The sequence below is a fragment of the Ascaphus truei genome, chromosome 8, assembly GCF_040206685.1.
Source record: "Ascaphus truei isolate aAscTru1 chromosome 8, aAscTru1.hap1, whole genome shotgun sequence".
Lineage (NCBI taxonomy): Eukaryota > Metazoa > Chordata > Amphibia > Anura > Ascaphidae > Ascaphus > Ascaphus truei.
In genome coordinates, this window is record NC_134490.1 from 2421533 (window position 1) to 2444853 (window position 23321).

Genomic DNA, 23321 nt, shown 5'->3' on the forward strand with positions numbered 1-23321 from the left:
CCCAGGTCCCATGCTGGATTTGGACACACAGGCGGCCATGTTTGAATTGGATTTTCAAAAATAGAGAAAGGCTTTACATTACAATATAAAAATCAGCACATAGGTAGCACCCGGTATCCACTCTGATACCTCAGGCAAAATTCAATTTTCATATACCTGTTAATCATACCTATTAGTGAGCGATATATTCCATGTTATTGTCGCCATGTTTGAATTGGGTATGAATTTATTTATTTATAAAATATTTTACCAGGAAGTAATACATTGAGAGTTACCTCTCGTTTTCAAGGATGTCCTGGGCACAGAAGGCGGAGGAGCAGGTAGATACACTGCTGTGTTTCCTGTATTAGATACTTGTTTATTAAACCAGCACATTGATGTTTGCAACGTGTCATCTAACATTGTGCCCATAAATATAGGTGCCACTCTCTATTTCCTGGACTGGATGACTGAGCAATACCCATGGAAGTCCCCTGCCCCAGGGGGGGCTCAATTCCTGTCCTCAAGCGCCCCTCAACATGCTCTAGTTTGCAGGGGAGCGCAAACCTTCCCCCCCTGCCAGCACTCCCCCCTCCCTTACCATGTCTCCAGTGTCAAATGACACTGTGGGCTCACGTGGCATCACATTGCCATGGAGACACGCTGCCGCGTCAAATGACCCACGTAGCGTCATTTGACGCCGCGTCGCCGGACACAAGGTAAGTGAAGTTACAGAGGCTTCACACGATCCCCAGCCTTTAATTTAAATGCCTTGGGGGAAAAGCGCGGGGATTCTGCAACCGCCCACGCCCCCTCTGAAACATTTTACACCCCTGCTCTTGGGAAGAAATCATTACTTAAATTTTAGGTATATATTAGTACATATCAGTTCACAAATACTGTACAGGTGTTATTTTTTTCCTACAATGATCTTTGTACATAAAACAATTGTATGCGCTACGGAGTAATCCTAGGAGGTGCACGCTTGTTTGTGAGTTCATACATCCCACATTGACATTGTAACTAAAGGGTACCCCTATTTACATGTGCCAATTTAAAGTGCATTTACAGGGAAGTTACCAGTTTCAAATTGAAGCTCAAATATAGGCTAATGCAGTGGTTCTCAACTCCAGTCCTCAAGATCTCTCACCTCACACCTCTTTCACACCCCCCCCTCAAACAGGTCAGGTTCAGGATATCCCTACCTGAGCACAGGTGGCTCAGTTGAAGACTAAGTGACTCTTACTCATGAGAATACAAACATTTAACTATGTATTTTGTCACATTGGATGTAGCATTGGGTGTTTTTGTCTTGTATACATTTGGCCACGCTCTGTAGCACTCCTTTTGATACATTGATACATACATACATACTTTAAAAAAGGGTCAGTTGGCACTCCCATAAACAAAGGATGATGGTTGGTGCATGTCCCATAAAGATAATGCAGTTATAAAATACCATTTGGAATTCCGGAATCAAGAGACGGCACACAAAGGGGTAGTTGAGGAAAAAAGTGTATTTGGTGAAAGTGGTACATCATAAACCAACGTTTCGGTCCTTGTGGAGGGACCTTCCTCAGGGTGAAACCGAACCGTTGGTTTATGATGTACCACTTTCACCAAATACTCTTTTTCTCAACTACCCCCTTGTGTGCGGTCTCTTGATTCCAGATTCCAAACGGTATCGTATAACTATCTATCTGTAGCCAGGTTCCCCTCTAGCTCCCCCGTTCTGTTTCCCCTTCCTTCACCTCCGCTGCTGTGGGGGGATGTTATGGGTGCACCCGCATCACGGCAGTTCGTGCATGCGCAGTAAGAGTAGCGGCGGCCATGACAGTGTGCGCATGCGCAGTCAACTAGGCGGCTGAAAAGGGTAGGCTCCGTGGGGACTATAAGCCCCATAATGCTTAGGGGGCAGAGTCAGATGACCATACACAGCCAATAGGGCTGCGAAGAACTCCTGCAGGGAGATATTTTTCGCACGCTGGGAAGCTGACAGGCAGTCGGTGCTGGGACACGAACAGGGTAGGATGCATGTGCAGGGGCCTGTGGCCCTCTGCACTAGGCCAGATACCCCTCTAGGCCCCGACTCATACTTTAAGATTGTGGCTGCTACAGGGACAGGTGCTTAGGTAGGGACCCTGCCCCATTAGCTGTTTTCTTAGTTAGGGACACAGCTGCAAGCTGCGGTGTCTGCCATAGTGATCTGGGACCAGCTTACTTCACCAGAACCAAAGACTGTCTTCGTGTGGGACACCCCAGCAGGATATCACCCCACGCGGAGGCGGACTCGTCGTGGAGGACATTGCTGGATGGGCGGATCCTCTGTCTCCAAATGGCGCACCAAGTACACACACCATAGTGGCAGCGTTGACCACATATAAAGGGTGGGGGTTGCATACCTGTGGACACCTGGGGTGGTTGGGTGCCCAAGGGTACTGTGGACACGGTGTGGGTTACACGGAGCTGGGATAAGGCCCTGCGTGGCGAAGGTATAGCTGTAACCAGCAGCGTTACTATTTTCATTATTTGCTGCTTGCCTATATATTCTTAAGTAAAGGTTATTGTTATATGCGGTGTGTTATTGTGTGTTCCTGTGCAGGGCTATCCCATCTAATTAGGATCCTGCGCAGGTGGAGGCGCTGTCACCTAGTGAATCAGGTACACCCCAGGCTCCCAGCGGCGGAGGCTCAGGCCTCCTGTGAGCCACAGGTAAAGCGCCACATACACAATAGACTCCTTATCTCCCAGAGGGTGGGGGAAAGAGGGCTACAGATCTATGATGTGGTGGGTTCTGGAGTGAGAGCTTGCAGGGACTGTGTTCATTAAAACTAAAGCGGTCTCACATTTTAATGTGGTCTGTAACTGTTACACACGCCTATAACTTATTTTATCTTTAACTGTTCATGCAATGTCTTCATATATAATGTATAACCCTGTTCACCTAATGTATCCAAGTATTTCTCATCATAACTCTGCCCAGGACATACATTGAGAGTTACCTCTCGTTTTCAAGAATTACTTCCTGGTAAAACATTTGATAAATAAATACTTGCAAAATGTTAAAGTATAATAATTGGCTCGTCTTTGTAATATCATTTTGGATACATATAAAGACTTTTAGCCCTGGTTGAAGAGCTCCTGTAAAAAAAAACATTTGAATGGCCTAAAATAAATACCTTGCCTTGAGATTAAAAACAAAAACACGACTAATAGGAAGTTCTTTTATTTAAATTATCTCACGTATTTCTGTACAACGGGTCAAAAATAAAAGGCACTGGCATCTAGTAAAATAGGATTACATGCATACAGTCATTTGAATCTGAAATGAATTAAAAAGCGCTTTAAGTGTGAAACAAACAAACATACACAATCTATATAGTGGGAGCAGACACACAGACACGCATGTCATTTAAAACTAGGAAAAAAACAAACTTCAAATCACAGTAGAGCTCAAAACCATTTAGTACTACAAATATCTGCAACCGGGCTGCATATATCTATATATATTTATATAGAGCTGGGATGGCCAACCCCAGTCCTCAAGGGCTCCAGATTTTCAGGATATCCCTGCTTCATCACAAGTGGCTCAATCAGTGGCTCAGTCTTTGACTGAGCCACCTGAGCTGAAGCAGGGATATCCTGAAAACCTGGTGGCCCTTGAGAACTGGAGTTGGCCGCCCCTGATATAGAGCAATGCCCTACAAATCTGTTGCAATTAAGTGGTTAAACAAACGAATACATCTCTGTGCTAAACCTGGAAACCGGTAGTGAATTAAAAACAAAAAGGATCACTTCTTTGCGGGTGTCTCCATTCTACGTATACAGTGCTCGAACTTACGTGCGGGTGTATTTTGTAGGTTTTTGTGAGGGGTGGTATAAAATGGTTTCTATATGATGTGTTTCCTCTCAGAGGAAATAACTCAATTTGCTGCCGAATCATTCCACAGTAACCACACTCACACAGTGCCTTGTTACCTTTCATGTCTGGGATTGTCAGCCTGAAACAAATCCGACAGACGCTTAAAAAAAAATAGACATTAAATGTCAAGGGGTCAAAGTGCATGTGGGATCATCTTACCTGAATAGTACAAGCCCAGAATGCCCCACAATAGGCATTTAGCCTCCTACGCTCGCCCTGCTGTTTATTAAATGTACAAGGGCCCTTGGAGAACAGGGCCAGAATGGAAAATTCACCCCCTTCTGGGCCCTGTAGAATTAGAACAGCGTGTCCAACGGTTGGTGGAAAAAGATATGCGATCCTAATGTCAGGGCACGTGCGGGAGGAAAGAGGTGGCGGCTCGAAGAGACGGAGGCGCTCTCTTCAACGCAACTCCCCTGCCCTGACGGAGGGGCAAACGCCTGCTTGCTGGGGGGCATGTCATGCCCATTGGTAGGGAGCTGGGAGCAGAACTTTCTGGCCAATCCATGGCAGGTCCTTCATCGTCCTTCCATTCACTGGTTCATCCAGCTCCAATCTAAGCTCTGACGGAAGACAGGAAATTACAGCTTCTGTTAAACCGGGGCTGGCCAACTCCAGTCCTCAAGGGCCACCAACAGGTCAGGTTCACAGGATATCCCTGCTTCAGCACAGGTGGCTCAATCAGTGGCTCAGTTGAAGACTGAGCCACCTATGCTGAGGCAGGGACTGATTGAGCCACCTGTGCTGAAGCAGGGATATCCTGCTTCAGCACAGAAGGCAAAAGGGCGTGAAACCGGGGGTCCGCGAGCGGGCGCCGGGGGGCCGCGAGCGGGCACTGGGGGGCTGTGAGCGGGCATTGGGGGGCTACGAGCGGGCGTTCGGGGGCTACGAGCGGGCGCTTTGTAGCCGGGAACGCTGCGCAGCTGGGAGCGTGTGCCTTATCTAGCTGGGAGCTTGTGCGCTGTGTAGTTGGGAGCGTGTGCATTATCTAGCTGGGAGCGTGTGCGCTGTGTAGTTGGGAGCGTGTGCATTATCTAGCTGGGAGCGTGTGCGCTGTATAGTTGGGAGCGTGTGCATTATCTAGCTGGGAGCGTGTGCGCTGTGTAGTTGGGAGCGTGTGCGCTGTGTAGTTGGGAGCGTGTGCGCTGTGTAGTTGGGAACGTGTGCATTATCTAGCTGGGAGCGTGTGCGCTGTGTAGTTGGGAGCGTGTGCGCTGTGTAGTTGGGAGCGTGTGCGCTGTGTAGTTGGGAGCGTGTGCGCTGTGTAGTTGGGAACGTGTGCATTATCTAGCTGGGAGCGTGTGCGCTGTGTAGTTGGGAACGTGTGCATTATCTAGCTGGGAGCGTGTGCGCTGTGTAGTTGGGAGCGTGTGCGCTGTGTAGTTGGGAGCGTGTGCGCTGTGTAGTTGGGAGCGTGTGCGCTGTGTAGTTGGGAACGTGTGCATTATCTAGCTGGGAGCGTGTGCGCTGTGTAGTTGGGAACGTGTGCATTATCTAGCTGGGAGCGTGTGCGCTGTGTAGTTGGGAGCGTGTGCGCTGTGTAGTTGGGAGCGTGTGCGCTGTGTAGTTGGGAACGTGTGCATTATCTAGCTGGGAGCGTGTGCGCTGTGTAGTTGGGAGCGTGTGCGCTGTGTAGTTGGGAACGTGGTGTCTCCTCACCGTGACGCCGCTTTGTTGCTCCTGTTTTGCCTCCTGCAATAAGGTGTGGAACTGACTCAGGTAAGTCTGATTCTCTTCTATCATGCGGCTGAACGCTTCCCTGCAAAAGATACATGTGTTACAGTGCTGAGCGCCTTTGTGGGGGTTTAAATCAGCCGTGCAGTATGCGATTAGCACATAGTTACATAGTAGATGAGGTTGAAAAAAAAACATACGTTCATCAAGTGCAACCTATGCTAAATTTAGACAACAGATACTTTATCCTATATCTATACTTACTTATTGATCCAGAGGAAGGCAAACAAAAAAACCCAGAGTCATATCATCCAATGATATCTCATAAGGGGAAAAATAAATTCCTTCCTGACTCCAAGAATTGGCAATCGGATTAATCCCTGGATCAACATCCTTCCCATGTATACTTATTTGGTATATCCCTGTATACCAGGCCTGCACAACTCGTAAAGTGCGAAGGGCCGAACTGCTCCAAGGAAAAATAAATTGGGCCGCACGGGTAAAATCATCATCATCATCATCATCATCTCTCCTCCAGCACCCATCATCATCCTCATATCTCCCCCAGAACCCAACACTATCAACCATTGCGATACTCCCCATCTATCTCTCATACCCCCATCTCTCCCCCTCACCCACACACAATACACCCCTCCACATCAAACACACAATACCCCCCTCCACATCAAACACACAATACCCCCCTACACCCCACACACATCCCACCACCCCCTGCAGCTCACATCCCTCCCCCCTGCAGCTCACATCCCTCCCCCCTGCAGCTCACATCCCTCTGCCCCCTTGCACCTCACATCCCTCTCCCCCTTGCACCTCACATCCCTCTCCCCCCTTGAACCTCACATCCCTCTCCCCCCCTGAACCTCACATCCCTCTCCCCCCCTTGCACCTCACATCCCTCTCCCCCCCCTTGCACCTCACATCCCTCTCCCCCCCTTGCACCTCACATCCCTCTCCCCCCCTTGCACCTCACATCCCTCTCCCCCCCTTGCACCTCACATCACTCTCCCCCCCTTGCACCTCACATCACTCTCCCCCTTGGGTGGGTGACAGTGACTGGGTGACAGTGACTGGGTGGGTGACAGTGACTGGGTGGGTGGGTGACAGTGACTGGGTGGGTGACAGTGACTGGGTGGGTGACAGTGACTGGGTGGATAGGTGGGTGACAGTGACTGGGTGGGTGACAGTGACTGGGTGGGTGACAGTGACTGGGTGGGTGACAGTGACTGGGTGGGTGACAGTGACTGGGTGGGTGACAGTGACTATGACAGTGACTGGGTGGGTGGGTGACAGTGACTGGGTGGGTGACAGTGACTGGGTGGGTGACAGTGACGGGGTGGGACACAGTGACTGGGTGGGAAGAGTGACTGGGTGGGACACAGTGACTGGGTGGGACACAGTGACTGGGTGGGTGACTGGGTGGGTGGGTGACAGTGACACTGACTGGGTGGGTGGGTGACAGTGACTGGGTGGGTGACAGTGACTGGGTGGGTGGGTGACAGTGACTTGACAGTGACTGGGTGACAGTGACTGGGTGGGTGACAGTGACTTGACAGTGACTGGGTGACAGTGACTGGGTGGGTGGGTGACAGTGGGTGGGTGGGTGACAGTGACTTGGGTGACAGTGACTAACAGTGACAGTGACTTACCTTGACCCGGGTGGGTGCAGGTTGCCGCCGGACGCTTGCTCCTCCTGCCCCCGATATCCCTGCGGCAGCTGCCTGGGACGGGAGGTGGGCTTGGGGGCGCGGGTTGGGGGAAGGGGGGGGAGGAGGGCACGGGAGGTGAGCTCGTGGGGGACGCGAGAAGCTGGCCGCGGAGGGAAGCGGTGAGAAGCAGGCCGCTGGAGGAGCTGAATTATTTAATTATTACTTCCCCCTCCAGCCCACGTTGGGAGCAGGGGGGGGAGCGGGCCCGCAGAGGAGCTGCATGTTGCTTCCCCTTCCGCCCCGCGTTGGGAGCAGGGAAGGGGGAGGGGAGCGGGCACGCAGAGGAGCTGCATGTTGCTTCCCCTTCCGCCCCGCGTTGGGAGCAGGGAAGGGGGAGGGGAGCGGGCACGCAGAGGAGCTGCATGTTGCTTCCCCTTCCGCCCCGCGTTGGGAGCAGGGAAGGGGAAGGGGAGCGGGCCCGCAGAGGAGCTGTGTGTTGCTTCCCCCTCCGGCCCACGTTGGGAGCAGGGGGGGGGAGCGGGCCCGCAGAGGAGCTGCATGTTGCTTCCCCTTCCGCCCCGCGTTGGGAGCAGGGAAGGGGGGGGGGGGACGGAGCGGGCCTAGCGCATGCGCGCCGGGACCGCAGGGAATTGGCGCCATTTTTTTTTCAAAGTTTTTTTTTTTTTCAAAAAAAAATTTTTTTCAAAGTTTTTTTTTTTTTTTTAAATCTCATCGAGGGCCACACAGAGAGGCCAGGCGGGCCGCATGCGGCCCGCGGGCCGCGTGTTGTGCAGCCCTGCTGTATACCTTTCCCATCTAAAAAGATGTCCAGTTTTTTTTTAAACAAATCTATTGTATCTGCCATCACAGTCTCCATGGGTAATGAATTCCACACTGTAACTGCCCTTACTGTAAAGAACCCTTTCCTTTGTTGCTTGTAAAATTTCCTTTCCTCCAACCTTAAGGGACGGCCCTGAGTCCTTTGTACTGCCCGTGGGATGAATAATTCTTTTGAAAGCTCCTTGTATTGTCCCTGAATATATTTGTGTAGTTATATCCCCTCGAAGCCTCTTTTCTAATGTAAACAAATCTCATTTAGCTAGCCTCTCCTCATAAGTTAGAATGTCCATCCCCTTTATTAATTTGGTGGCTCTTCTCTGCACTCTCTCTAGTTCCATAATGTATTTTCTTAGGATTGGTGCCCAAAATTGTACTCCATATTCAAGGTGTGTTCTTACTAATGCTTTGTAAAGGGGCATTATTATGTTTACTTCCCTTCCATCCATTGCCCGTTTAATGTAAGATAAGATCTTGTTTGCCTTTGCAGCTACTGCATGACATTGGGCACTATTGCTAAGCTTGCTGTCTACAAGCACTCCTAAATCCTTCTCCATCAAGGATTCCCCCAATATATCTCCATTTAATTTGTAAGTCGCCTTTTTATTCTTGTTTCCCAAATGCATAACCTTACATTTATCTGTATTAAACCTCATTTGCCATTTACCTGCCCACGTTTCCAGTCTCTACAAGTCCTTCTGGAGAGAAATTACATCCTGCTCGGATTCTATTACCTTACACAATTTAGTATCATCAGCAAAGATGGAGACTTTACTCTCGATCCCAACCTCAAGGTCATTAATAAACAAGTTAAAAAGCAGGAGTCCCAGTACCAATCCCTGTGGTACTCCACTCACGACCTTAGCCCAACCTGAAAAAGTTCCATTTATGATAACTCTCTGTTGTCTGTCCTTTAACCAGTTTTCAATCCAGGTGCATATATTATTACTGAGTCCAATATGCTTTATTTTGTACACCAACCTCTTGTGTGGAACCGTATCAAAAGTCTTTGCAAAATCTGTAGACCACATCAACTGCATTACCCTGGTCTAAATTCCTACTTACCGCCTCAAAGAAACAAATAAGGTTAGTTTGGCATGATCTATCCTTCATAAATCCATGCTGACTATTACTAATAATTTTGTTTTCCATGAGGTATTTCTGAATATTATCCCTTATTAAACCTTGAAGTAGTTTCCCTACTATTGAAGTCAGGCTTACAGGTCTGTAATTCCCCGGTTGTGATCTAGCTCCCTTTTTAAATGCAGGCACCGCATCTACTGTCACCACCCCACTGACCACATCTGCTTTACACCATAGATCTGCTCACAAGCCATTTACCAAGGACCAAAAGTGAACTCTCAGCAGTGGCATGTTTAATATGTTACATGGAGGGCGGGAGTAGGCGCAGGAGCGGGCGCGAGGGCGTAACATTCACAAGTACAGAAGATGCTGCTTGCAAATCTGCTGAGTGGAGAGAAAAACCCTTCACCAGAAGAAGCTGAACGCACCGCAGCCGCCTCCATGTGCGGACAGCCGGTAATACCCAGCATCCATCACTTCTTACCTGTCCTTCTCTTTGGGCATCAGCATGGAGCTGAGAGTCTGTGGGGAGCTCTGGTCGGGCCAGGCCGGGGTGCGAGGGATAATCGGAGTTTCCAAACTGGCGCTGCCCAATGAGCGAGCCGAACTCTGCGTCTGAGCATGAGAAGAAGCAGTGGTACTGTGCATGCGCCTAACGGGTCAGTCTCTCCTAGGGGCAAAGTGTACTAATGGCAGGGACATGGTTAAGGGGTCAGTCTCTCCTGGGAGCAAAGTGTACTAATGGCAGTGACCTGGTTAAAAGGTCACATCGGGGTCATTGATGCCCTTTTTACCAAAACCTATATTACATAGAAGTATGTTAGAAACATTATTTTAAAGGGAGTTTGTGAACTTTATGAGCTGGGACTTGGGAGAGGCCCCATATCCTCGGGTTGTTAGATTCTGTCTAATGTCCCGGTGTGTTCTGGGCTAAGAGTAAAGGGAGCACTTGATAGACAAACACTGCCCCCATCGATTGACCTCTAAGAAATGCAATTGGCAATTAATTTCCAGAGAACCAAAATAAGTCCAATCTTTGCTTTTAGCACAGTTATATTCGGTAGCCAATTAGATTATTTGTTTACAAAAGGTTGTCTTATTGTTGGATAAATGGGATGGCCCCTTTAATACACTAGGGCACTTAAGCCATTTGCTGCTATTGAGAAGCAACTTACTGCAGGCCAATCTGGCAGCAAAGGAGTTAGGTTACCAGTCCACTGCCTCTCAGCAAGAAGCTACCAACAGGCTCACTAATTTCAGGGTGCCCTATTGCCCTGGCAGGGACAGTGACCCCATATAAATGGCGTGTTCCTCGTGCCCGTGTCACATGGTGCTGAGGACGACTCACGCATGCAATCTTCAGCAGGTGCCAGATCTCGCGCTGCCTCTTGGCCTGCATCAGCATCAGGGAGCAGTCCGCCTCCTTAATGTGGTTCAGAGCCATCTCGATGCGGGGAAGCAAGTCAATGATCTTCTGCTTACAGCCCAGCAGCTTGCTGGAGGGAGAGAGTATGCTACTTATCACCGGGGACGCAACCCATCAACCCTGACCCCATCACAGAGCCACACGTCTGAGCCCTCCGGAACACCAAGCTCTGAACCCCCCCCCCCATGTGATGACCTCACATGACCCCACATCTGATACCAAGCCCTGAACCCACCCAATGTGATGACCTCACTTCTGATACCAAGCTCCTGAACCCCCCATGTGATGACCTCACATCTGATACCAAGCCGTGAACATGTGATGACCTCACGACCCCACGTCTGATACCAAGCCCTGAACCCCCCCATGTGATGACCCCACGTCTGACACCAACCTCCTGAACCTACCCCATGTGATGACCTCACATGACCCTACGTCTGATACCAAGCTCCTGAACCCCAGTGTTACAGCCTCATTGCATCCTCACTCACGGATACGGACCCTATAATATCATTAGCTTGAACAATACCTTAGGTGTCCAAACAGCTCCTTGAGAACTCTGTCCTGTCCCTGCACCGTCTGCACGATGATTCTCACCATTTCCGTGCTGTCGCTGTAGGCATTATCTGGAACGAGCAGAGGGACCGGTTACTGGCCTCTGTACACGGAGGGCTCACGCCTGCATGTTGGCCAGATGCGCACGGATACATACCAGGAGACCTTGGCTTCAGCTGCTTGTATAACTCTATAGCCCTCCGTTCCCTGCGGAGAGACAGTAACAATGATGAGATTTGCCCTTGAGAAGCGCCCATGGTTTGCAGGGGATAGCACAGGTTAGAGCAGATGTATTTAATAACAAAACATAGATCGACGTTTGGGGTTTTCATTTGCAAACAGAAGTAGCAGATTACGGGAGGTGGGCAGAGATGCTCAGAAATGTCTGGTATTGCTCTACCAACTCTGCTGGGAGGCTGTTCCATGGATTAGCCACCCCTTCAGTGAAGTACTTCCTCATATTTTGCCTGAGCCTCCCTCCAGCTTCAGACCACAACCTTCCTGTGTCCGTCCCGGAAAAACCCTTAATGTATTAAGTAGATGTGAAGTATAGGGGCCCTCAATGCAGCACCTGAGAAAAACGGTGTAATGGCTAAGTAAAGGGATCATTTCTATTCAGCAGTACAGGATGGGGTATGGGACAGAGCGCCGGGGGTATGGGACAGAGCGCCGGGGGTATGGGACAGAGCGCCGGGGGTATGGGACAGAGCGCCGGGGGTATGGGACAGAGCGCCGGGGGTATGGGACAGAGCGCCGGGGGCATGGGACAGAGCGCCGGGGGCATGGGACAGAGCGCCGGGGGTATGGGACAGAGCGCCGGGGGTATGGGTCAAGAGAGTGCGGGATTGGGGGGTGGGGGGAAGAAACGAGACAAGGGGGTGTGCAAGGGGCACCGGCGGCTCTTACATATGCTCCATGACGTCTCCTTGTCTCCGAGCGTACGGGCTCCTCTGCAGCTCCACGATCTCTGTGTGAAGCGCCATGATGTGCTCATCCAGATACCCCACCTTCCCCGCCTGGGATAGGAAGACAGGGGAGCACAGGTTACCTATACAACCTTTAGGATCCCACACAGAAGCAGAGGTGCAGTGCGCGCAGGGGAGCAGTGCGCGCAGGGGAGCAGTGCGCGCAGGGGAGCAGTGCGCGCAGGGGAGCAGTGCGCGCAGTGCGCGCAGGGGTGCAGTGCGCGCAGGGGAGCAGTGCGCGCAGGGGAGCAGTGCGCGCAGGGGAGCAGTGCGCGCAGGGGAGCAGTGCGCGCAGGGGAGCAGTGCGCGCAGGGGAGCAGTGCGCGCAGGGGAGCAGTGCGCGCAGGGGAGCAGTGCGCGCAGGGGTGCAGTATGCAGAGGTGCGTGCAGAGGTGCGTGCAGGTACAGTGCGCGCAGAGGTGCGTGCAGAGGCTCAGAACCACAACAGTATCCCAGATTCCATTTCAGCCCTGTACACGCCCTCGCCCTGTACACGCCCTCGCCCTGTACACGCCCTCGGCCTGTACACGCCCTCGCCCTGTACACGCCCTCGGCCTGTACACGCCCTCGCCCTGTACACGCCCTCGCCCTGTACACGCCCTCTGTATACGGCAGCACACATTGCAGAACAGAAATACAGTGATGTTAGACACATGCTGCAACGATTTCGGCATCCGGTATCTCCGCACAGACCGTGGCCACGGGATTAGTAACAGTACCTTCGCACAGACCGTGGCCACGGGATTAGTAACAGTATCTCCACACAGACCGTGGCCACGGGTTTAGTAACAGTACCTTCGCACAGACCGTGGCCACGGGTTTAGTAACAGTACCTTCGCACAGACCGTGGCCACGGGATTAGTAACAGTACCATTGCACAGACCGTGGCCACGGGATTAGTAACAGTATCTCCACACAGACCGTGGCCACGGGTTTAGTAACAGTACCTTCGCACAGACCGTGGCCACGGGATTAGTAACAGTATCTCCACACAGACCGTGGCCACGGGTTTAGTAACAGTACCTTCGCACAGACCGTGGCCACGGGATTAGTAACGGTATCTCCGCACAGCCCGTGGCCACGGGTTTAGTAACAGTACCTTTGCACAGACCGTGGCCACGGGATTAGTAACAGTACCTTCGCACAGACCGTGGCCACGGGTTTAGTAACAGTACCTTTGCACAGACCGTGGCCACGGGATTAGTAACGGTATCTCCGCACAGCCCGTGGCCACGGGATTAGTAACTGTACCTTCGCACAGACCGTGGCCACGGGTTTAGTAACAGTACCTTTGCACAGACCGTGGCCACGGGATTAGTAACAGTACCTTCTCACAGACCGTGGCCACGGGTTTAGTAACAGTACCTTTGCACAGCCCGTGGCCTCGGGATTAGTAACAGTATCTCCGCACAGACCATGGCCACAGGATTAGTAATGGTACCTTCGCACGGACCGTGGCCACGGGATTAGTAACGGTACCTTCGCACAGACCGTGGCCATGGGATTAGTAATGGTACCTTCGCACGGACCGTGGCCATGGGATTAATAACGGTACCTTCGCACAGACCGTGGCCATGGGATTAGTAATGGTACCTTCGCACGGACCGTGGCCACGGGATTAGTAACGGTACCTGCGCACAGACCGTGGCCACGGGATTAGTAACGGTACCTTCGCACAGACCGTGGCCACGGGATTAGTAACGGTACCTGCGCACAGACCGTGGCCATGGGATTAGTAACGGTACCTGCGCACAGACCGTGGCCACGGGATTAGTAACGGTACCTTCGCACGGACCGTGGCCACGAGATTAGTAACGGTACCTGCGCACAGACCGTGGCCACGGGATTAGTAACGGTACCTGTGCACAGCCCGTGGCCACGGGATTAGTAACGGTACCTGCGCACAGACCGTGGCCACGGGATTAGTAACGGTACCTTCGCACAGACCGTGGCCACGGGTTTAGTAACGGTACCTTCGCACAGACCGTGGCCACGGGATTAGTAACGGTACCTGCGCACAGACCGTGGCCACGGGATTAGTAACGGTACCTTCGCACAGACCGTGGCCACGGGATTAGTAACGGTACCTGTGCACAGCCCGTGGCCACTGGATTAGTAACGGTACCTGCGCACAGACCGTGGCCACGGGATTAGTAACGGTACCTGCGCACAGCTGGCTGCTTTGTCTTCCATTTCCTTCCAGGCTCTCAGCATCTTCTCTGAAGCTGGAAAAGAAAATAGTTTGAATTGCCGGTAGAGGCGACGTTCTCCCCCCTCCAGGCTGCCCGCTGCTCTCCCCCACCCCCCTCCAGGCTGACCGCTGCTCTCCCTCCCCCTCCAGGCTGCCCACCGCTCTCCCCCACCCGCCCCTCCAGGCTGCCCGCTGCTCTAATCCCCCCCCCCCCCTCCAGGCTGCCCGCTGCTCTCTCCCCCCCCCCTCCAGGCTGCTCGCTGCTCTCTCTTCCTCCCCACCAGGCAGCACGCTGCTCTCTCTTCCCCCCCCCCCTCCAGGCTACACGCTGCTCTCTCTAACCCCCCTCCAAGCTGCCCGCTGCTCTCTCTCCCCCCCCCCCTCCAGGCTGCCCGCTGCTCTCTCTCCCCCCCCCCCCTCTCCAGGCTGCTCGCTGCCCTCTCTTCCTCCCCACCAGGCTGCCCGCTGCTCCCCCCCTCCCTCCAGGCTGCCCACTGCTCTCTCCCCCCCCCCTCCACGTTGCTCGCTGCTCTCTCCCCTCCTAGTTGCCCGCTGCTCTCTCCCCCCCCCCTCCAGGCTGCCCGCTGCTCTCTCTCTCCCCTCCTCCAAGTTGCCCTCTGCTCTCTCCCCCCCCTCCAGGCTGCCCGCTGCTCTCTCTCCCCCCCCCCTCCACGTTGCGCTCTCTCTCCCCCCCTCCAAGTTGCCCGCTGCTCTCTCTCCCCCCCCCCCCTCCAGGCTGCACACTGCTCTCCCACCCCTCCACGTTGCCCGCTGCTCTCTCATCCCCCCTCCAGGCTGCACACTGCTCTCCCACCCCTCCACGTTGCCCACTGCTCTCTCATCCCCTCCAAGTTGCCCGCTGCTCTCTCTCTCCCCCCCCTCCACGTTGCTCGCTGCGCTCTCCCCCCCTCCCTCCAAGTTGCCCGCTGCTCTCCCCGCCCCCCTCCAGGCTGCTTGCTGCTCTCTCTTCCTCCCTACCAGGCTGCACGCTGCTCTCTTCCCCCCCCCCCCTCCAGACTGCACGCTGCTCTCCCCCACCACCCCCCCCCCCCCCCAGAGTGCCCGCTGCTCCCCCCAAACCTCCAGGCTGCCCGCTGCTCTCTCTCTCTCCCCCCCTCCAAGTTGCCCGCTGCTCTCTACCCCCCTCCAGGCTGCTCGCTGCTCTCTCTTCCTCCCCTCCAGGCTGCCCGCTGCTCTCTCTCTCCCCTCCTCCAAGTTGCCCTCTGCTCTCTCCCCCCCCTCCAGGCTGCCCGCTGCTCTCTCTCCCCCCCCCCTCCACGTTGCGCTCTCTCTCCCCCCCTCCAAGTTGCCCGCTGCTCTCTCTCCCCCCCCCCCCTCCAGGCTGCACACTGCTCTCCCACCCCTCCACGTTGCCCGCTGCTCTCTCATCCCCCCTCCAGGCTGCACACTGCTCTCCCACCCCTCCACGTTGCCCACTGCTCTCTCATCCCCTCCAAGTTGCCCGCTGCTCTCTCTCTCCCCCCCCCCCCTCCACGTTGCTCGCTGCGCTCTCCCCCCCTCCCTCCAAGTTGCCCGCTGCTCTCCCCGCCCCCCTCCAGGCTGCTTGCTGCTCTCTCTTCCTCCCCACCAGGCTGCACGCTGCTCTCTTCCCCCCCCCCCTCCAGACTGCACGCTGCTCTCCCCCACCACCCCCCCCCCCAGAGTGCCCGCTGCTCCCCCCAAACCTCCAGGCTGCCCGCTGCTCTCTCTCTCTCCCCCCCTCCAAGTTGCCCGCTGCTCTCTCCCCCCCTCCACGTTGCTCGCTGCGCTCTCTCTCCCCCCCTTCAAGTTGCCCGCTGCTCTCTCTCTTCCCTCCTCCAAGTTGCCCGCTGCTCTCTCCCCCCGCTCCAAGCTGCACGCTCTCTCTCTCTCCCCCCCCCTCCCCGTTGCGCTCTCAACCCCCTTTAAGTTGCCCGCTGCTCTCTCTCCCACCCCTCCAGGCTGCCCGCTGCTCTCTCCCCCCCCCCCCCCTCCAGGCTGCATGCGGCTCTCCCCCCCCTCTACGTTGCTCGCTGCTCTCTCTCCCCCCCTCCAGGCTGCACGCTGATCACTCACAGATTCCGTAAGCCATCTGGTCACTGTATCGGTCCAGATCTATCTGGATACTCTGCTGGAAGAACTCCAGCTTGGCCTGCAGCTGCTGAGACGCCGACACCATCGTGTTCTTCATCTTGGTGAGGTTGGTGTTGTAGCGTAGAAGGCTCAGCCTGAGGTGTTACAGGAACGTGTTAATAAGGCACTCGGGGCGTGTAATAATGTTACAGGAACATGTTAATAAGGCCTCGGGCGTGTAATAATGTTACAGGAACGTGTTAATAAGCCCTCGGGCGTGTAATAATGTTACAGGAACGTGTTAATAAGCCCTCGGGCGTGTAATAATGTTACAGGAATGTGTTAATAAGGCCTCGGGGCGTGTAATAATGTTACAGGAACATGTTAATAAGGCCTCGGGGCGTGTAATAATGTTACAGGAACGTGTTAATAAGGCCTGGGGCGTGTAATAATGTTACAGGAACGTGTTAATAAGGCCTCGGGCGTGTAATAATGTTACAGGAACGTGTTAATAAGGCCTCGGGGCGTGTAATAATGTTACAGGAACGTGTTAAGAAGGCCTCGGGGCGTGTAATAATGTTACAGGAACGTGTTAATAAGGCCTCGGGTATGTAATAATGTTACAGGAACGTGTTAATAAGGCCTCGAGCGTGTAATAATGTTACAGGAACGTGTTAATAAGGCCTCGGGCGTGTAATAATGTTACAGGAACGTGTTAATAAGGCCTCGGGCGTGTAATAATGTTACAGGAACGTGTTAATAAGGCCTCGGGGCGTGTAATAATGTTACAGGAACGTGTTAATAAGGCCTCGGGTATGTAATAATGTTACAGGAACGTGTTAATAAGGCCTCGGGCATGTAATAATGTTACAGGAACGTGTTAAGGCCTCGGGGCGTGTAATAATGTTACAGGAACGTGTTAATAAGGCCTCGGGGTGTGTAATAATGTTACAGGAACGTGTTAATAAGGCCTCGGGGCGTGTAATAATGTTACAGGAACGTGTTAATAAGGTCTCGGGCGTGTAATAATGTTACAGGAACGTGTTAATAAGGCCTCGGGCGTGTAATAATGTTACAGGAACGTGTTAATAAGGCCTCAGGGCGTGTAATAATGTTACAGGAACGTGTTAATAAGGCCTCGGGCGTGTAATAATGTTACAGGAACGTGTTAATAAGGCCTCGGGCGTGTAATAATGTTACAGGAACGTGTTAATAAGGCCTCAGGCGTGTAATGTTACAGGAACGTGTTAATAAGGCCTCGGGGTGTGTAATAATGTTACAGGAACGTGTTAATAAGGCCTCGGGGTGTGTAATAATGTTACAGGAACGTGTTAATAAGCCCTCGGGCGTGTAATAATGTTACAGGAACGTGTTAATAAGGCCTTGGGGCGTGTAATAATGTTACAGGAACGTGTTAATAAGGCCTCGGGCGTGTAATAATGTTACAGGAACGTGTTAAGGCCTCAGGGCGTGTAATAATGTTACAGGAACGTGTTAATAAGGCCTCAGGGCGTGTAATAATGTTACAGGAACGTGTTAATAAGGCCTCGGGCGTGTAATAATGTTACAGGAACGTGTTAATAAGGCCTCGGGCGTGTAATAATGTTACAGGAACGTGTTAATAAGGCCTCGGGCGTGTAATAATTTTACAGGAACGTGTTAATAAGGCCTCGGGGCGTGTAATAATGTTACAGGAACGTGTTAATAAGGCCTCAGGGCGTGTAATAATGTTACAGGAACGTGTTAATAAGGCCTCGGGCGTGTAATAATGTTACAGGAACGTGTTAATAAGGCCTCGGGCGTGTAATAATGTTACAGGAACGTGTTAATAAGGCCTCGGGCGTGTAATAATGTTACAGGAACGTGTTAATAAGGCCTCGGGCGTGTAATAATGTTACAGGAACGTGTTAATAAGGCCTCGGGCGTGTAATAATGTTACAGGAACGTGTTAATAAGGCCTCGGGCGTGTAATAATGTTACAGGAACGTGTTAATAAGGCCTCGGGCGTGTAATAATGTTACAGGAACGTGTTAATAAGGCCTCGGGGCGTGTAATAATGTTACAGGAACGTGTTAATAAGGCCTCGGGGCGTGTAATAATGTTACAGGAACGTGTTAATAAGGCCTCGGGCGTGTAATAATGTTACAGGAACGTGTTAATAAGGCCTCGGGCGTGTAATAATGTTACAGGAACGTGTTAATAAGGCCTCGGGGTGTGTAATAATGTTACAGGAACGTGTTAATAAGGCTTCGGGCGTGTAATAATGTTACAGGAACGTGTTAATAAGGCTTCGGGCGTGTAATAATGTTACAGGAACGTGTTAATAAGGCCTCAGGGCGTGTAATAATGTTACAGGAACGTGTTAATAAGGCCTCGGGCGTGTAATAATGTTACAGGAACGTGTTAATAAGGCCTCGGGCGTGTAATAATGTTACAGGAACGTGTTAATAAGGCCTCGGGCGTGTAATAATGTTACAGGAACGTGTTAATAAGGCCTCGGGCGTGTAATAATGTTACAGGAACGTGTTAATAAGGCCTCGGGCGTGTAATAATGTTACAGGAACGTGTTAATAAGGCCTCGGGCGTGTAATAATGTTACAGGAACGTGTTAATAAGGCCTCGGGGCGTGTAATAATGTTACAGGAACGTGTTAATAAGGCCTCGGGCATGTAATAATGTTACAGGAACGTGTTAAGGCCTCGGGTGTGTAATAATGTTACAGGAACGTGTTAATAAGACCTCGGGGTGTGTAATAATGTTACAGGAACGTGTTAATAAGGCCTCGGGCGTGTAATAATGTTACAGGAACGTGTTAATAAGGCCTCGGGCGTGTAATAATGTTACAGGAACATGTTAATAAGGCCTCGGGTGTGTAATAATGTTACAGGAACGTGTTAATAAGGCCTCAGGGCGTGTAATAATGTTACAGGAATGTGTTAATAAGGCCTCGGGCGTGTAATAATGTTACAGGAACGTGTTAATAAGGCCTCGAGCGTGTAATAATGTTACAGGAACGTGTTAATAAGGCCTCGAGCGTGTAATAATGTTACAGGAACGTATTAATAAGGTCTCGGGCGTGTAATAATGTTACAGGAACGTGTTAATAAGCCCTCGGGCGTGTAATAATGTTACAGGAACGTGTTAATAAGGTTTCTGGCGTGTAATAATGTTACAGGAACGTGTTAATAAGCCCTCGTGCGTGTTTTAATGTTACAGGAACGTGTTAATAAGGTTTCGGGCGTGTAATAATGTTACAGGAACGTGTTAATAAGGCCTCGGGCGTGTAATAAGATCAGTGTTACAGGAACATGTTAATAAGGCCTCAAGGCGTGTAATAATGTTACAGGAACGTGTTAATAAGGCCTCGGGCGTGTAATAATGTTACAGGAACGTGTTAATAAGGCCTCGAGGCGTGTAATAATGTTACAGGAACGTGTTAATAAGGCCTCGGGCGTGTAATAATGTTACAGGAACGTGTTAATAAGGCCTCAGGGCGTGTAATAATGTTACAGGAACGTGTTAATAAGGCCTCAGGGCGTGTAATAATGTTACAGGAACGTGTTAATAAGGCCTCGGGCGTGTAATAATGTTACAGGAACGTGTTAATAAGGCCTCGGGCGTGTAATAATGTTACAGGAACGTGTTAATAAGGCCTCGGGCGTGTAATAATGTTACAGGAACGTGTTAATAAGGCCTCGGGCGTGTAATAATGTTACAGGAACGTGTTAATAAGGCCTCAGGGCGTGTAATAATGTTACAGGAACGTGTTAATAAGGCCTCGGGCGTGTAATAATGTTACAGGAACGTGTTAATAAGGCCTCGGGCGTGTAATAATGTTACAGGAACGTGTTAATAAGGCCTCGGGCATGTAATAATGTTACAGGAACGTGTTAATAAGGCCTCGGGGCGTGTAATAAGATCAATGTTACAGGAACGTGTTAATAAGGCCTCGGGGCGTGTAATAATGTTACAGGAACGTGTTAATAAGGCCTCAGGGCGTGTAATAATGTTACAGGAACGTGTTAATAAGGCCTCGGGCGTGTAATAATGTTACAGGAACGTGTTAATAAGGCCTCGGGCGTGTAATAATGTTACAGGAACGTGTTAATAAGGCCTCGGGCGTGTAATAATGTTACAGGAACGTGTTAATAAGGCCTCGGGCGTGTAATAATGTTACAGGAACGTGTTAATAAGGCCTCGGGCGTGTAATAATGTTACAGGAACGTGTTAAAAAGACCTCAGGGCGTGTAATAATGTTACAGGAACGTGTTAATAAGGCCTCGGGCGTGTAATAATGTTACAGGAACGTATTAATAAGGCCTCGGGCGTGTAATAATGTTACAGGAACGTGTTAATAAGGCCTCAGGGCGTGTAATAATGTTACAGGAACGTGTTAATAAGGCCTCGGGCGTGTAATAATGTTACAGGAACGTGTTAATAAGGCCTCAGGGCGTGTAATAATGTTACAGGAACGTGTTAATAAGGCCTCGAGCGTGTAATAATGTTACAGGAACGTGTTAATAAGCCCTCGGGCGTGTAATAATGTTACAGGAACGTGTTAATAAGGCCTCGGGGCGTGTAATAATGTTACAGGAACGTGTTAATAAGGCCTCGGGCGTGTAATAATGTTACAGGAACGTGTTAATAAGGCCTCGGGGCGTGTAATAATGTTACAGGAACGTGTTAATAAGGCCTCGGGGCGTGTAATAATGTTACAGGAACGTGTTAATAAGGCCTCGGGCGTGTAATAATGTTACAGGAACGTGTTAAGGCCTCAGGGCGTGTAATAATGTTAAAGGAACGTGTTAATAAGGCCTCGGGGCGTGTAATAATGTTACAGGAACGTGTTAATAAGGCCTCGGGCATGTAATAATGTTACAGGAACGTGTTAATAAGGCCTCGGGCGTGTAATAATGTTACAGGAACGTGTTAATAAGGCCTCAGGGCGTGTAATAATGTTAAAGGAACGTGTTAATAAGGCCTCGGGGCGTGTAATAATGTTACAGGAACGTGTTAATAGGGCCTCGGGGCGTGTAATAATGTTACAGGAACGTGTTAATAAGGCCTCGGGCATGTAATAATGTTACAGGAACGTGTTAATAAGGCCTCGGGCGTGTAATAATGTTACAGGAACGTGTTAATAAGGCCTCAGGGCGTGTAATAATGTTAAAGGAACGTGTTAATAAGGCCTCGGGGCGTGTAATAATGTTACAGGAACGTGTTAATAGGGCCTCGGGGCGTGTAATAATGTTACAGGAACGTGTTAATAAGGCCTCGGGCATGTAATAATGTTACAGGAACGTGTTAATAAGGCCTCGGGGCGTGTAATAAGATCAATGTTACAGGAACGTGTTAATAAGGCCTCGGGGCGTGTAATAATGTTACAGGAACGTGTTAATAAGGCCTCAGGGCGTGTAATAATGTTACAGGAACGTGTTAATAAGGCCTCGGGCGTGTAATAATGTTACAGGAACGTGTTAATAAGGCCTCGGGCGTGTAATAATGTTACAGGAACGTGTTAATAAGGCCTCGGGCGTGTAATAATGTTACAGGAACGTGTTAATAAGGCCTCGGGCGTGTAATAATGTTACAGGAACGTGTTAATAAGGCCTCGGGCGTGTAATAATGTTACAGGAACGTGTTAATAAGACCTCAGGGCGTGTAATAATGTTACAGGAACGTGTTAATAAGGCCTCGGGCGTGTAATAATGTTACAGGAACGTATTAATAAGGCCTCGGGCGTGTAATAATGTTACAGGAACGTGTTAATAAGGCCTCAGGGCGTGTAATAATGTTACAGGAACGTGTTAATAAGGCCTCGGGCGTGTAATAATGTTACAGGAACGTGTTAATAAGGCCTCAGGGCGTGTAATAATGTTACAGGAACGTGTTAATAAGGCCTCGAGCGTGTAATAATGTTACAGGAACGTGTTAATAAGCCCTCGGGCGTGTAATAATGTTACAGGAACGTGTTAATAAGGCCTCGGGGCGTGTAATAATGTTACAGGAACGTGTTAATAAGGCCTCGGGCGTGTAATAATGTTACAGGAACGTGTTAATAAGGCCTCGGGGCGTGTAATAATGTTACAGGAACGTGTTAATAAGGCCTCGGGGCGTGTAATAATGTTACAGGAACGTGTTAATAAGGCCTCGGGCGTGTAATAATGTTACAGGAACGTGTTAAGGCCTCAGGGCGTGTAATAATGTTAAAGGAACGTGTTAATAAGGCCTCGGGGCGTGTAATAATGTTACAGGAACGTGTTAATAAGGCCTCGGGCATGTAATAATGTTACAGGAACGTGTTAATAAGGCCTCGGGGCGTGTAATAAGATCAATGTTACAGGAACGTGTTAATAAGGCCTCGGGGCGTGTAATAATGTTACAGGAACGTGTTAATAAGGCCTCAGGGCGTGTAATAATGTTACAGGAACGTGTTAATAAGGCCTCGGGCGTGTAATAATGTTACAGGAACGTGTTAATAAGGCCTCGGGCGTGTAATAATGTTACAGGAACGTGTTAATAAGGCCTCGGGCGTGTAATAATGTTACAGGAACGTGTTAATAAGGCCTCGGGCGTGTAATAATGTTACAGGAACGTGTTAATAAGGCCTCGGGCGTGTAATAATGTTACAGGAACGTGTTAAAAAGACCTCAGGGCGTGTAATAATGTTACAGGAACGTGTTAATAAGGCCTCGGGCGTGTAATAATGTTACAGGAACGTATTAATAAGGCCTCGGGCGTGTAATAATGTTACAGGAACGTGTTAATAAGGCCTCAGGGCGTGTAATAATGTTACAGGAACGTGTTAATAAGGCCTCGGGCGTGTAATAATGTTACAGGAACGTGTTAATAAGGCCTCAGGGCGTGTAATAATGTTACAGGAACGTGTTAATAAGGCCTCGAGCGTGTAATAATGTTACAGGAACGTGTTAATAAGCCCTCGGGCGTGTAATAATGTTACAGGAACGTG

General features: G+C 50.8%; 1 protein-coding gene across 1 annotated transcript in view; it reads right to left on the minus strand.

The window, feature by feature from the left end:
* Nucleotides 1–3189: 3189 nt before the first annotated feature.
* LOC142501010 (inhibitor of nuclear factor kappa-B kinase subunit alpha-like) overlaps nucleotides 3190–23321 on the minus strand; it is a 36805-nt gene continuing 16673 nt past the window's right edge. The window contains exons 4-12 of the mRNA XM_075610250.1: nucleotides 16355–16511; nucleotides 14272–14333; nucleotides 12050–12159; nucleotides 11301–11350; nucleotides 11118–11214; nucleotides 10511–10658; nucleotides 9647–9777; nucleotides 5561–5660; nucleotides 3190–4464 (exon numbers count right to left, since the gene is read on the minus strand). Of these exons, the coding sequence (XP_075466365.1) occupies nucleotides 4435–4464; nucleotides 5561–5660; nucleotides 9647–9777; nucleotides 10511–10658; nucleotides 11118–11214; nucleotides 11301–11350; nucleotides 12050–12159; nucleotides 14272–14333; nucleotides 16355–16511 (885 nt within the window). The 3' untranslated portion in view covers nucleotides 3190–4434. The remainder of the gene's footprint in view (nucleotides 4465–5560; nucleotides 5661–9646; nucleotides 9778–10510; nucleotides 10659–11117; nucleotides 11215–11300; nucleotides 11351–12049; nucleotides 12160–14271; nucleotides 14334–16354; nucleotides 16512–23321) is intronic.